This window comes from Centropristis striata, chromosome 14 (assembly GCF_030273125.1).
Source record: "Centropristis striata isolate RG_2023a ecotype Rhode Island chromosome 14, C.striata_1.0, whole genome shotgun sequence".
In the NCBI taxonomy this organism is placed as follows: Eukaryota; Metazoa; Chordata; class Actinopteri; order Perciformes; family Serranidae; genus Centropristis; species Centropristis striata.
This window is the reverse complement of record NC_081530.1, coordinates 18,434,048-18,450,188: the sequence shown is the minus strand read 5'-3', so window position 1 is coordinate 18,450,188 and position 16,141 is coordinate 18,434,048. Positions and strand designations below refer to the sequence as shown.

At 38.6% G+C, this 16,141-nt stretch overlaps 1 protein-coding gene across 3 annotated transcripts in view; it reads left to right on the top strand.

Moving 5' to 3' along the window:
• The window catches only part of atp9b (ATPase phospholipid transporting 9B), a 57,644-nt gene that overhangs the window by 17,044 nt on the left and 24,459 nt on the right, over window positions 1-16,141 (top strand). For all 3 annotated transcript variants that reach the window (XM_059349526.1, XM_059349525.1, XM_059349527.1), the window contains 7 exons: window positions 938-1,018; window positions 2,899-2,974; window positions 5,605-5,681; window positions 8,757-8,917; window positions 9,232-9,374; window positions 12,115-12,227; window positions 15,682-15,933. In XM_059349526.1, coding sequence (XP_059205509.1) covers window positions 938-1,018; window positions 2,899-2,974; window positions 5,605-5,681; window positions 8,757-8,917; window positions 9,232-9,374; window positions 12,115-12,227; window positions 15,682-15,933 — 903 coding nt within the window. The remainder of the gene's footprint in view (window positions 1-937; window positions 1,019-2,898; window positions 2,975-5,604; window positions 5,682-8,756; window positions 8,918-9,231; window positions 9,375-12,114; window positions 12,228-15,681; window positions 15,934-16,141) is intronic.

The following is a 16,141-nucleotide window of genomic DNA, read 5'->3' as shown; positions in this document are numbered from 1 at the left end:
CTGAATAATTTAATATTTACAATCAATTTTGTTCCACTTGGTGCAAAAAAAGGCTGGTATATAAGGTGCTGAACAGGCCAGAGACTGCAGTCTTAGTTGTTGTGATCACTGAGAGAAACAGATGATTGAAAATCTATGGTTCAGTGTGCCTTCTTTTGAGGTTGCTTTAACATACAGTCATGGAAAAAATGATTAGACCACCCTTGTTTTCTTCAATTTCTTGTTCATTTTAATGCCAGGTACAACTAAAGGTACATTTGTTTGGACAGATATAATGACAACAACAAAAATAGCTCATAAGAGTTTAATTTAAGAGCTAATATCTAGACATTTTCCATGGTTTTCTTGGTAATGATTTTGGTTATTATCAAGAAAACCATGGAAAATGGCTAGATATCAGCTCTTAAATTAAATTCTTTTGAGCCATTTGTTAATTTAACATGTAAGTTAAGATAATTAATTGTTGACTTTTTTTGTATCTGTACTTACACAATTTTATGTGGACTTTGCTTATTTGAAATATGTTAAAAAACAAACGTATTCTGGGAGAAAATATGTATATATCCCTCACAACATAATTGACAATACAGTTTAGTTGTATAGGAACATACATTTTAGGAGATCAGGCTGCTCCATGAAAACTAAAAAACCATGAGATCTGGTTGAATGTTCTCATAGTAAGTAGACCTTACCTTAAGTTTATTTCCTCATGAATTAATTTTCCTGCTCAAATACATTTATATCATTTAAATCATTTAGTTGATGCTCATCTAAAGTGACTTTAAGGGTTGTAATGTTAATAAACTTCAAATATGAAAGAATATTTAAAGTAACAGCATCCAAGAAAAAAGGTCCCTGTATTGTAAAAGAATCTCCAGCTGTGTGTGACTTTTATTGATTCATTAATAGTGAGTCCTTTATCGTCTCCTTGTCCCAGGATCTCTTCTCCATCAGCGCCTACGTCTACGCCCAGAAGCCTCAGCTGGACATCCACAGCTTTGAGGGGAACTTCACAAGGGTACAGTAGCTCGTTGACATTTTTATAACCTGTTAAACACATGCAGAGTTTTCCTCTATAGAAACTGGATTGACACAGAAGATGTGTATCGCTGCAGTGTGTTGACAAGCAGCAACAATGAGAGCTTGTGTGTCCGTCCGGGCCCGTTGTTATCTCCAGCAGGCGTACCTCTTACATCACAGGCAGGTTCTCGCAGCTCCATCCATCCCGTCCTGCTTGTTGCTCAGTGATTTTTTTTTTTCCTTTCTTTTTTTTTTTTTTTTTATTAATAGCAGATTAGCGCAGCCCCCACAGAGAGGAGAGCTCCAGTACAAAGGGAGGCTTTGTGGCCCGTCTTCACTCTTGGCCACACACCAGGCTTAGTGAGCGAGCACTTCCTCCGCTCATTCATCCTCCGCGGCCTTCCTTTGCATAGCGTGTGCTTTTAGTCTGAGCAGGATGGGAAAAAAATGGGTTCCCACAGATCCGCAGCAAATGAACTTACCTATTTATGAGGGTTTCTTTTTTCCTTTTTTTTCTCCTCGAGACGGATATGGTGGCTTTGTTTCTGCGGTCTTTATTGAGACCCTGTGCAGTTATGAACACCGTGGTATGAAGCCAATGTCACAGCGGTCGAGCACTCTGCAACCTGCCATTTATTTTTCATGCACCTCTTCCCATGTTTGAGTGGATTGACAGGATGTGGGTGCTTAGGTATCATAATTATCATATCAGGCAGGCAATTTGAGCCGAAACTGGAGCCTTGACTCTGCACTCCTGACTCAAGCCATTTTCAGCTTTCGTCTTTATTTAAGAGAGAGGGGTAAAGCAGGAGGGGGGGAGGGTGAAACAAGAGGCTCTCCAGGGGCTTATTTATCACTGAAATCTCATCTACGTGCACTCTCTATACTGTTTTTAAAAGGAGCCTCTATCGCCATGCCAAATCTAGTGAAAGTATTGATAAAGGGACCACTGTATTGCTACAGTCTGCACAACTGTGTCAGGTGCTTGTGAAAATTAATGGCACAGCAGAGCCCGGACATTCAGCTCAGGCTGTTTGCACTCTCGACTGAGCTCGTTTTCCTCTCTTCTGTACGGATTATTTATTTATTTATTTATTTTTTCCTAGTAGAATTTTGTTTGCCTTTTTGTGAAGTGTTTTGCCCAAACCAAAAAGAAAAGGCCCAAATAAATAATAAAATAGATTCTTTAAGTGTGCATTTTACTGTTTTGTGTAAAATTTGGTTTCAGAATAGGGTTTAAAACTACCAAAAATATATTATATATTCCTGTAAAACACATAAAACATAAAAAAAAGTGTGACCCTAAAAAGCTAACAGCAACTCAAATGTAATAAACATCTATCTTTAACGTCTAAAAGCAAAATTAATGCCTCTATGGTCTTGGCTTTGTGTTTTCCTATTTCCTCCAAGGCCACACTGAAAAATACTAATTAGAAGTCAGCAAATTGCAGAGATAAATTCACAACCTTGAGGTATTTCTTTCAAGAAATATCCCTCCCCTGCCACTTTGTTAGGCAGAAAAGAACCTCAAATAAATTACAAAGTGTTTTAATGAGGGACCTCTTAGAGTTAAAATCTACATGAACACTGTCACTTTAATCATATTTACACATCTAACAAACCTGTAACATTAATGTTTTAATTATATGTGTTCGTCCTGCTAAAATATGTACATTTTTGTCTTGAATGTGCGTTTTGTGCTGACATTACCTGTTAACTTTTTAACTACAATGCCTTCAATTTACTCACTATAGCATTAGTTAAGGAAAAGTTTCAAACATGGCTGCCCTGTTATACTGTGTACAATACCGGCATGCAAGTCGAAACAAAGATACACAAATTGTGAAGTTATGAGTTTCTTTTCTATCTCCACTGCAGGAAGACACGGACCCACAGATCCACGAGAGTCTGAGCATTGAGAACACTCTCTGGGCGAGCACAGTCGTTGCCTCTGGTAAGTGAATGACAACTTTTCTTTCAAGTCTGTTTTTATCCTGAAATTAAATATAAGATCTTCCGAGACGATGCCTTGCAGCCATAGCGTGTCGGTTCCCAGAAACACTGTAGAGTAGCTGACTGTGTTTATGTTCAGTTAGATGTTTGGTCTGTATGGCTGCCCATTGAATCTCTATAATGGTTGTCAGGATGTATTTGAAAAACTTAGACTACATTAGAATACTCTCTTTATGAATCTAAAGGTATGCTTCCATCTGTTTTATGAGCAATTTTAATTTATTCAATAAAAATTAAAAAAAAGTAAAACTATCATAAAAATGTTTAATGACCCACCATTACATTGCGATCACTCCATCAAAAAAGTAAAGACTAAATCGTTTCATTAGAATAAAAACTTTTAGGTGTAAAAATGTATTTACTTTATTAGTTTAACTATGAAGCCTTAAAAAACACAACAAATCATTTTTTATTAGCATGTTATTTAAACTAATGAATCTCAAAACTTTTCATGGACCTCCAGACAGAGTGGCATGGGCCCCTGAGTTTCCCCAGACCCCATATTGAGAATCACTGACCTCAACGATCCTGGTTTAAGTCCAGACGGGGGCTCTTGTTGAACTCCACCCACCAGAGTGGCACACAGCAGAGTAAACGTTCGTCAGAAGAGACACATTCATATTCACATAAATGTAGTTGATGTCTTAAAACCTGTGCAACTTTTTAATAGAAACAAAACCAGTCACTAGTAGAGCCTCACAGATATATCAGCTGACCAATATTATTGGCCGATATTGGCCTATCAAAGGCCTAACCGTATATATACTGTACAATATGTGCTATTATGGAAACTTTTTTACACAATATAGAATACAGAAAATGTTACTTGGTGTGACTTACAAATGGTGTTATTTATTTATTTTTTAAGTCAGCAATTGACTGAAACTCAACAGTAATGATGTTTATTTAGCTGTTAATTTTTTTCCTATTTATTCTTTATTTTCTCAGGTATCATTTATAATATTGTCTGACAATGAAATACATTGTTTGTATAATTAATAGTAATATATAACAGTGCTAAATGTTATTAAATAAATAAATAAACGTTCACGTTTGAGATAGAAGCGCCCTGAGTACATTTGAGTGGAAAATCATCTATTTGCATTTCATTTAAAAAAATGATTATATCAGCTACCACATCAGATATCGATGAATGTCCCCCTCTAAAATCAGTATCGGCATCAGTCTAAAAATCCCATATCTGCCAGGCTCTAGTCATCAGTCCCTACTCATCGTTGCACAGTGTTTTTCTGCCTTTACTGAAGTTGCACAAAGAATCCGACCATTAAACCTTGAAGCCGTTTGACTTGATACTGCTGTGTGCTTGTTGGAAGAACTCTGAGAATACCCACCGTTGAGGTAATCCTCCCTCGCTCCAACTTAGCGATTCCCCACAGAAACGCTTGTGTCAGTTGAGAGTGTTTGTGACGCTCCCAGCGATGGCCACACCATTGATTTGCGGTGTTGCTCTCCCCTCTGGCATGACCTTGACCAGAAGAACAAACACACACACACACACACACACACTCTCTCTCTCTCGCGCACAAAAAGCCTGACTTAGACCCCTTACATCATCTCTGCTTGGGAATGTCATTGTCCCTCACAAGCCTCTCCTTGACAGACACTTCATGGCCTCTACAGTGGCATTCTGGGCACTTGAACTGGCCCGGATCACGGTGCGTTCACTCCTTTATAGGCCCCAGTCCAGCTGTGACAAGAGAATTAGTTGTTCGCATATTCAAATTGAAGCCCCTCCACATGCTGAGCTGCAAACCATTTGTCACATTGCTCAATATTTCTGAAGTTAGAAGTCAACGAGAGCTATTCATCACCTTTCTCCTCAGGTCCTGTAGCCGCTGGTCTCTCTTTTTATTCTTTCTCTCTCTGTCTGCACTTCACTTTCCTCCTTTTTGTTTTCTGCCCATTTTTAACTTCCTTGCCATTTTTATAGTTTGGGGATTTCAGGGGCTGTATTTAGGTTTATTATTGCCTTTGCTCTCCCATTAAGCTCATTTAATATTAATGACTCATTAATCCTTTGTAATAAGGCCACCGTAATGAATTGGCAAATAAAGATGGCAGTGTATTGATCAGGTTTTATGAGCTTCCATAGGGTGGCTGAAGGCCCTGAGAGTCTAAGCGTATTAAACTCCTGTCTGTTGGCTTGAGTGGCAATGAGACAAAACTGCCTCAGCTCAGCCTTATTGTGTTTCCTCTCATGCAGTTCATCTTACTTGACCAAGATGAGTGTGTGTGTGTGTGTGTGTGTGTGTGTGTGTGTGTGTGTGTGTGTGTGTGTGTGTGTGTGTGTGTGTGTGTGTGTGTGTGTGTGTGTGTGTGTGTGTGTGTGTGTGTGTGTGTGTGTGTGTGTGTGTGTGTGTGTGTGTGTGTGTGTGTGTGTGTGTGTGTGTGTGTGTGTGTGTGTGTGTGTGTGTGTGTGTGTGTGTGTGTGTGTGTGTGTGTGTGTGTGTGTGTGTGTGTGTGTGAGAGAGAGAGAGAGAGAGGGAGAGATGGTGGGGGTGGGGTGCAGTTAATGAGCAGCATTACTTTCCTTGTCTCTCTCCTTGGCAGGCACGGTGATAGGGGTGGTGATCTACACAGGCAAAGAGACCAGAAGCGTACTGAACACGTCCTATGCCAAGAACAAGGTGAATACTTTTTTAGTTTTTGTGTTTCTGCAGGGAACTCGACAAGTTCTGTGATTTGTTTTAGAAGTTATTGGCTGCAGATGGTTTAAATGTGAAGATATTCTTTTCTTTATTCAAATAGCAAATTATGTGTTTAAAAGTGTGATGTATAACATTTTAAAACATTGCAGAAAAAGCCCACAAATAAATATATTCGCCTCTAACACTAAAATGCACTTCTGAGTAAATCTGAACGATATACCCAAAATCTTGTATCCCGAAACATCATATCTCAATAGCGATATATGTCACAATATGACAAGATTTTTGGTAATTCATTAAACAAATACACTTGAAACATGAAATTACTACATGGTAAAGCTTATTTTTTGTGTACTCCTGTGTGAATTTAAAAAATACACATTTAAAAAAAATTTTTTAGTTTAATGTGCTTGTTATTATCAATTTAGATGATGTAATTATGTATCACAATATATGATTTCTTGAAATTCTGCACACACTGATAAATTTGCACTGATTTTGAGAATCAGACAATAAAGGTTTTACATCATGGCAAACCTGATAAATTAAGATTTTTTTGCATTGCATTTCCCAAAGCATGAACACAGACTATTAAAGGCCTGTCAGGTAGACAGGTAGCCTTTAAGCAGCATAAACTTAAATGTTTTGTAAAAGCTGCAGAGGGTGAAACACCTCACACAAAGTAACATCTGTTCCAAGTTCCCCTCATGCCATTGCTTTTCCCCCTGCCTCTAATCACTAATCAATCACCATGGCGAGGTGGTTTTTTAACCTTGACTTTCTAGATAAAGTTGGACCTGTCAATGCAAAAGGTCAGCGCCAGTTGCTAATTAACCAAAAGGGAAATTAACTAACTGAGGATTTAAATGACATTTTCAGCAGAAAGTTAATCCCACAGAATCCCCATCGAGTGTTTTGTCCCCAGATTGAGGAGATTAATGAAAATCTGGTTCTAAATATAAGATTTTACCTGTAAGATGGTTGAGCTAGATAGACACGGGTCAACTGATAGAGGCGAGCTTCAGAGGCGGTGTTTCTGCTGCGGTGCATCCGCCACGCAGTGACTTCTACACACAAAGTTATCACCTACAACAGTCTGCACCACTGAAGCTCGCTGTGGCCCTTTTCTACTGCAGCACAGTTTTGACACCGGTGTCTTTTATTAAGAACGCTGATGTGGCCGGTCGAACGTCGGGGGCCACTGTTTTGTGTAAGCTCGACAGTTGAGAGGAATTCAATATTTCAAGGAGATGATGTCAGAAGTGCCAATATGGAGACTGGAGATTGGGGGAGAAAGTCGATACAGTGTGGCTAAAGTCGCGAGAACGTTTTGGCCTCATATAATCTGTTGTGACACCGGCCAGGACAATGCCTGCACTTGATCAATCTGACAGGACGTCAGACATAGATTCACTCTTTGTCTCGTTGTTGTTAGACAGACCTCTGTCTGAGTAAAGAGGCAGAACAATGTCATTTGACAAGAGGCTGTTTGTTTGAAGTACATATCCAAGTCCCAATACTTTGCTCTTTTCACATGTCTCTCTCTCAAAAAAAATGAGAAACTTAAAGTTGTTTACTGAAATCTCAAGGAATCAATTTCAGTTTATTTTCTTGACTTCCTCGATTTGCCGTTTGTGTCTCGAGCACCAAACAATGCACTATTTACCGACCGAAGTCCTGATATTCTTTGGTTTTAACTCGATGAATATTCATGTCCCGGGGCTGCAATTCTTCATCAGATTTCACACACATGCTAAAATACAAGCCACACAGGCAGATCGAATCATTCCTTTCACTTTTAATGGCTTGGAGATGAATGGAGTAAAATATGCACTTTTTTTTAATTCATTGATAGCATCTTTAGGTTGAGGTAATTGAGTCCTTTTTCCCCCCTTGACTGAATGAATAATGACTTCATCTGATCCCCGGCAAGGCTTGGAAAATTTAGACTTGCCATTGTTCAAGCAGAAGGGGATCCTTTGCTTTTCAGGCATGCACTGTGCTCTCTGTCTTAATTTTTCTTCATTTTAATCCACCCAAACCCCCTATTTTTCTCAATAGCTCAACCATGAACCATGTAGTGAGGCAGCGGGGTGGGGAGATACCCACCCACCCACTCCCCTTACCCTTCCCTTCTCCACACTCTGCTACTGGGAGTTTAACAGCAACTGATAAATCAGTCACACTGGTCTCCCAGCTCTCCCAGTCCTCAGGGGAATGGGCTTGGTGGGGGTTTAGGCAGTGGAGGAATTTTGCTGCTTTTTATATGTGCTTGCCCCCTCCCCTCCTTTTCAGAGCAGTTCCTTTATTTGAGGGAGGAGAGATGTTATGTTCTGCTGTTTTTGTAAGCGTGGTGCGTCAGAAGAAAGCCCTCTGTGTACAGGGCTTTGCTGTGAGCGCTGCCAGAAAGGGGAAGGGCACTTCTTTATTTGACATCTTTTTCCCACATGCTCCATTGGCTGGGAGATACACTCGAAAAATAAAAGACAACTCTGACCCCTTTTTTTTGTCTTTTTTTCCCCCGAAAGCCATCTCAATATGGGAACTTTATCTATTTTTTGGGCCTTTTGACCTTCTGTTGCATTCAAGGACAATACTCCGGCGTGACAATAATGCAGCTTGTAGTTCACCACAAATAGTGCCACCAATAAACGTATTTATGTCGTACACATGGTTTGCATGATAAAAGCCTGCAGCTAAGAATGTCTTTCATTGGCTTTGTTTTTTCTCTCTGTGTAGCATATTGTAAAGCTTTCGGAGCAGATGGGGAAGTTACAAAGAGTCTTCTCTAGTATAAGCTGTCAGAAAAAGGATAAAAAGGATAAAAATGTTTACTCTAAATCTCCAGTCTGGACTTAATATTGTGAGTTTGTGAATTGTGTGATACCCATTGAAGGAAAACGTCACAGTCCTCGAGCTATGAAGTGAAGAATGGACCAAATCTAAGACCCACAAGATTATCGTTCTAATTAATTCCATGCTAACCTGCTTACAGAGAAAGACACTGATGCTGTGACATCTGCAGTTTTCACCTCTGACCTCTTGTCACCGTAGGTCGGCCTGCTGGATCTAGAGCTCAACCGCCTCACCAAGGCCCTGTTCCTGGCCCAGGTGGTTCTGTCTGTGGTCATGGTGGCGCTGCAGGGGTTTGTGGGTCCTTGGTTCCGCAACCTTTTCCGATTTGTCGTCCTCTTCTCTTATATCATCCCCATCAGGTACATTGTGATTCTCCTCATTCTTTGAGATGCTGTTGTTGTTTGTTATTTTGTGACCACCAGCCAAATAATTATGGCTGTGCAGTGATATGTTTTTTCCAAGCAGGACATTGTGTCTCAAATGGAAAAAATAAATGCATAAATTAAATTAGAAAACCTTCCTTCGCTGCTTTGAAACCAAAAGCTCCCCATCTGCTTCTTTTTCAGAAGACATACCAAATATTTAATTCAGATTTTTTTTGCTGTCCTGATGCAGTTTTACTATGATGCGTTTATCTGTGATAGATTACAGCTTTTGTTTCCCCCATGTGTAGTTTGCGTGTAAACCTGGACATGGGGAAGTCGGCCTACGGCTGGATGATCATGAAGGACGAAAACATCCCCGGCACTGTCGTGAGAACCAGCACCATCCCAGAAGAACTGGGCCGCCTCGTCTATCTGCTAACAGACAAGACAGGTAGGTGTCCAGACTCACTGAAGATCACATTTATGTCCAAACTATTGCAGAAAGGGCCAAAAACACAACAAGCACGAGTCATTTAATCAACTAATCTCATGGTTCAAACAGCCGATCAGTAGAATCAGGTAGAGGTGTGAATCACCAGAGGCCCCACGATACGATTTCATCCCGATACTTGAGTCACGATACAATATTATTGCGATTTTAAGCATTTTGCAATATGGTGAATATTGCTATACAATATATTGTGATTTAATTGTTTAACTGCATTTTGTGTCCACAAAATTAAATTAAATCAAGAATTGTTTCGTCAGATATTCATCTCACTTCACATCCTTTTATTTCTCCACAATGAAATAGTTATTTGACCCACAGTCAACCGAGACCAACAAAGTATTCAGTCAAACGGAACTGAACCGAACTGAACCGATATCAAACATGTATGGACGACAACAACTGCAGCATTTTCTCAAACTTTTTTAAACTGAATTCTTTTTAATCAAACCTAACTTTGCATCGTTATTTCGACTTCCGAACACGATATCCTGACTCACATGGTGCCTAAAGTGACCAGGAAAAAATATCAATACTTAGTGGCCATGAATCGATATAAAACACAAAATATTGTGATACTATGTTGTATCGATTTTTTTCCCCCCACCACTAGAATCAGGTGTGATCTTAATTGGTTGGAACAAAAATCTGCAGCAGCGTGGCCCTTTATGGAATAGTTTGGACATGCCTGCTATAAACCAATATCTGCACATGGATGCAATATCTGTAGGTAATGTTTTTTGTGTAGGCAGTGGTGGTTTGGTGTCCATTTTTAGTACTGACCAATCAATCATGTTTGAGCTGACCTCAATTGCATGCAGGTAAACATTTCATATGAGGCACAAAGCATTGGTCTAACTGCTATTTCATAACCAAACTCAGCATTCGTTGGATGACAATTTAATTTAAATCTGTTGTATTTGTTATCTGCTTATCAGCTGCTGGCTACAACAGAACCCCAGAAATATTCTCCGCTGCCCCCACAGGCTAAATAGTTGTCAGATCGGCAACATTTTTTCCCTTCGCCTATATGCTTAGTAAAATCTAGATTTCATTGTCGGTCCAATATTTTTTAATGACAAGCTATAGTTTTTTGGTGTCTGTTGTTTACACGGCTAACAAGTTTTTCACAATGACAGTTGCCAGTGCTGGCTCTTGTGCCGGGAGAGTACCTACTCCAAAATAGGAGCTAAAAAAGTCCCTCAAAACGGCATTCAATGACTATAATTATTAAGATTTAGATTTACTTTATATTGGTCCCACAACGGGGAAATTTCAAGAATTACAGCAGCAAAGTGGATAGCAAAAAACAATAAATAGTAAACAGCAGTATAAACTAGAAATATAAGCAAATAAACAAGTAAAATATATAAAGTATTAACAATTTACAGTACAAACAAGTAGAAATATAAAAAGTATTAACAATTTAAATTAAAATAAACTTATGAACACCATATACAATGTAGACAGAGTCAGCAGTTAGATATGAAAGAGAATATTGCACATATAAATTAAATTATTGATATAACAATTCCACATAATAATTCCACATTCTTGTGGTGCGGAGACAACAAAAAAAGGGACTTCTGAGAACAAACTTCTTAGAACTATCAAATAGGGTTTCCTGTGTTAAAAAAGAAGCACATGATAAAACCAAATAATGTAATAAACCCAATAAAATGCTCTTCAAATCGCCACAATTTGCCAGTAAACTTTGGGGACAAATATCTCCTATAGGACTCGGCACAAGACCGAATATATTGGTACATCATTAATTCAGATTGAAATGAAGCCACTTAATTGATGTTTAATATCGATCTTAAAATGTAATCTGATTTACTGTCGACATTGTCAGTCAAAGAAAAGAGCTGAGGACAAAAGTTTCAACACATTTTTGTTACTTAAGCCTCCTTCAACTTCTCTCATTTCCCAATCATGGCCTGATTCTCTCAAAACAAATCGCTGCTCTTTACTAATGCTGGACGGAGTGCCAGAGTGATAAACTCCTGCTGTGGTCCTAGCATGCTTCTTTGTCTTACCCCGCTGATCTAGGTAGGAATAGATTAGCCGTAGAGCCTATTTATCCTGGTTGATAGTTAAAGCACATGGAAAGAAGAACAAACAATCAATCCAATAGAATTGGTTAACCCCGTGGCTCTAATGTTTTTGGAAGTTAGATGTCCCCTAATCAGCTTTATGCTCTATCGGCACACATTCTGGCAACCGACATCCATTAAACAAGGCCATTGCCCTCGTTTTCAAAGTTTAGTCGTTGTTTTTTGTGTGTCTGAACATTCATTCAGTCTTTTTGTATGCAATGTTGTGTCTTGTCTGTTAGTCAGAGGGGACATGCAGTCCATATTGGTAATGAGATTAGGTCAATGAGAAAGCAGTCACACCATCCTGCAGCTCCCATGATGCATTGTGGGCTGTCCTCCAGAGACAGATGCTTCCTGTGTCTATGTGTCTGTCTGCTTTTATCCTATCTCTTGAATATATATATATATATATATAATTATTTTGTTGCAGTGAATTACTGGCTGTGTGATTAAATCTCAGCTGATGTTTCTTACAGTAATGGAAAAAATGATAAGACCATTGTTTTCTTCAATTTCTTGTTCATTTTAATGCCTGGTACAACTAAAAGTACATTTGTTTGGACATATTCTCCTCTGAACTGCAGGCACTCTGACACAAAACGAAATGGTCTTCAAACGGCTGCACCTGGGAACAGTCTCCTATGGCACGGACACCATGGATGAGATACAGAGCCACATAGTAAAGTCGTATGCACAGGTAAGATTTAATACTGTCCCATTTTCTAGTTTTGGATTAATTTCTGGATTTTTCAGTTAAGATCTTGACCATAAACACAACCACCATCCAGGAAATTGACGCAGAGTTTTGGTGCTTATTTAGGAGTTTCTCCTTTTTAATTCACTTTAGCAATATTAAGTTATTATTCCCATTAATTGATATAAAATCTACTTGATCCGATATATGCACTGAACAGATCAGGAGCTGTCACCTACAATATTAAAAGTAGTTTCCGGCAGAAGACATAATGCACTGAAATACAAACATGTTCACTCATGTTTTCCTGCTTATTCACGCCTCTCCCCATAGATCACTTTAATCAATTTTTATATTTAGCTAAGGAAACGTTTTTCCAGGAAAGAAGCCCATATTGTTCATTCATCACATCATGTCCCTGAGCGACTCCACACACTGTAAGCAAGTGTTTTCCTCGCTGTGTGGCTCATATCTGGCCGCAGTCTTGACAGAATGATATTGTTCGTTCTCAGCCAGCTCCAAACAGCTGGTCGACACCGAAACCATCTGCCCCACACCCTTATGTGTAATCTCAGCTAATGAAAAATGACTAGTCTTTTTAGAGCTGCACAGCTGAAGCAGTGCAGAGCAGCAAAGTCTGTCCAGCTGATTTTTACTATGTTACTATTGATAATTACAGGACGCCAGTATTGTTTTAAACATTAATCCATCCAGATAAGAGCAGCAAGTAAACATTATTGTCAATTTCATTATATTTTTTATTGTCTGTTTTGTACATCTTAGTGAGAAATGCCCATCATGGTCTTTTAATTTGACAAGGAAAGCAGCAACTCTGGAAGCAGAAAATATTGAGCATTTGTGTAAGAGATATAGAAAGACCCAACATGTATTCAACATCATTTTCTTACAGTAAAAGACACCTGCCAAGTATAAACACCATCTCTGACATCTGCAGATTGTTAACAGCTGTTATGGCAGAAAATCCCCTCCATGTGAAAGAGAAATGGGTCAGAATTAAATAGATTATATAGGACAGGACTTCAGGATATTTGTGTGAGAAGACACAAAGGCACATCTATTGAAATTATTTGATTGGAAGATACATTTTTCAAGACAGATTTTTCAGGACTTGATAAAGGTTAAGTTCAGTGTTGGATGACTGGACATGATTCACATATCTGCAGGGACTGTCCAGCACTGAAGGGATTTTTTTGGCAAGATATAAAAAAGGAGATTGAGAAATAATGAAAATTACCATCCCAATGAACCCTGTGCTGTTTTTACATGGAAAACCACCCAATAATGTAACAGACACAAGATACAGTCATGGAATAAATTATTAGACCACCCTTGTTTTCTACAATGTATTGTTCATTTTCATGCCTGGTACAACTAAAGGTAAATTTGTGTGGACAAATATAATGAGAACAACAAAAATAGCTCATAGAACATTTTTTTCATCTGATCTGTTCGTAAAAGCTTTGAGCCATTTTCCATGTTTTTTTTCATAATGATTTTGGTTATTATGAATAAAACCATGGAAAATGGCTAGATATCAGCTCTTAAATAAAACTCTTATGAGCTATTTTTGTTGTTATCATTATATTTGTCCAAACAAATGTCCCTTAAGTTGTACCAGGCATTAAAATGAACAAGAAATTAAAGAAAAGGGGTGGCCTAATAATTTTTTCCATGACTGTATGACAGCAAAACTGCAAATGAAGACGGATATTTTTCTAAAAAGAAACTCGAGTTATGTTGTGTCAGGCATACTCGGGGAAAGGAAACGAAAAGAAGAAAAGCCCACTCAAATGCCTTTTTAACTGTGTTTTTCATGTTAGTGGCATTGAAATTTAAATAAAGTTTATAAAAAGTGAAGGAATTGATAGTTATTAGTCGACCAACCCATTAATTGTCTCAGCTCCAATCCTCTCCAATGAGAGCATCTTTAATTATCTATTGACTCTGGTATACATTAGAAGAAAGATAACAACTTTATTGCAATTTTTGCTATAATAGTGCAACCAAACAGTTAACAGCAGCCCCATTTCATAATAATAATAATAATAATAATGATAATAATAATAATAATAATAATACATTTAATTTATAGGTACCTTTCTAACACTCAAGGACACTGTGAACAAGACAAAACAGGGAATAAAATCAAGACACAAGAAATAAATCAAAGAGTGCGGTGTGGTTACAAAAAATAAAACAAAGAAAAAAAAGAAGTGCGGCGCAATATTACAGAGTTTTTCCCATTCTTTTTTGTCAGATGTACACAATAATGCATATAGGCTGCATTAAAGTATTAAATATATTGAGTTTGAGTTTTTCTCCACTTCACTTGTCTGACAACATAACTAAATGATCTCTCTATTGATCTTTCAGTCACTCTTGATGAAGGTTGTCATCTTGCGTCCTTACTGTACTCTCCAATCACCCGCCTTCCCCGTCTGGCACGATTGAAAGTTAATAAAATGCCAAAATCAAATGCTTCAGCAGAGCGCATCGCCCCGTCAAACGCAGCTGGCACAGTGGGCCGTCTGCCTGCTCGCTGGTCAACACCCACTTAAACTGATGGCTGGTGTCAAAACAGCGGAACACATAAAAGCTTCTCAAATCAGATATGACATGATAAAGACGGTGATACAACACTTCCCCTCGCTGTGTCGTTTAGCTTGAAAAGGGGTGTCAGAGTGAATTGGCTGCAAGTGTAAGATTAGATCTACTGGCCATGTGCAGGGATCCTTCCGTTAGGAAATACATTTGTAACACAGTAAATACAATCTTTAGAGCTTAAAAAAGATGCATTTTTTCATCTGTCAGTTCATGGTAGCAGAAGGAATCAGAAGTCGGCTTAAATACACAAAAAAACTTCAAATCACAGAAAGAGGTGTAATCTGTTCTGAACATGTTGGGTTGTGTGGTGGGCTGCCAAAACCGAAAAAGTACTAATAAAAGTCTTTAAAATTATTATTTTATAAATTAACATTTACATTTTTTATACTTGCCTATCCCCGGGTGACAATTTGTAATGTTGAGACAGCATTTCGGCAATAAAATAAATACAAAGTAGGTTTCTTTTTACAGTTTTCTTCGTTTTTTCTGCAACCAGCATGTGCACTCATTGGCAATGTTTGTATACAGATGATTGGTCTACAGACCATAAAAATGTGAGACATTGGTCGACAATAAAATGCAAATTGGTGCCTACAAATTATGGTACACAAACTGGATATTTTGACTACGATACAGAGCTAAAACTGTTAAATTATTAAAACATTGCATCCTTTATCTAGTTGGACAATCAGAGGTTCACTACATTAAGCTCATATACTGTATGTGTGAATGTGTGAGATGTGAATGAAACAGCATGATTTCTTTAAGTCACAGATAATTTTTTGACTCCATGGCTTACATTATTCATTGTGATCTGTTATTGTGATGTCAGGTGACTGCCCAGCCCTCCAACGGTAGCACCAGCGGCTCCACTCCATCGCGGAAGACCCAGCCGTCGGGCCCGAAGGTCCGTAAGAGTGTCAGCAGTCGCATCCACGAGGCTGTGAAGGCCATCGCCCTATGCCACAACGTCACGCCTGTCTATGAGTCGCATGCTATCGTCAACGGAGAGACTGAGTCCGCTGAAGCAGACCAGGACTACAGCGATGACAACCGCACCTACCAGGCCTCCAGTCCTGATGAGGTAAATATGAGATACATTGAACGGTTTTAACACAGAGAAAGTGCAGGGTTCGTACGGGTGCTTGAAATCCTTGAAAATGCTTGAATTTAAATGTTGTATTTTCAAGGTTTAAAAAGTGCTTGGATTTTAGATAAAGTTCTTGTAAGTGCTTGAAATTCTTACTGTTTTTCTCTTGCAATCTGACTATATCCATCTATAGACTACAGAT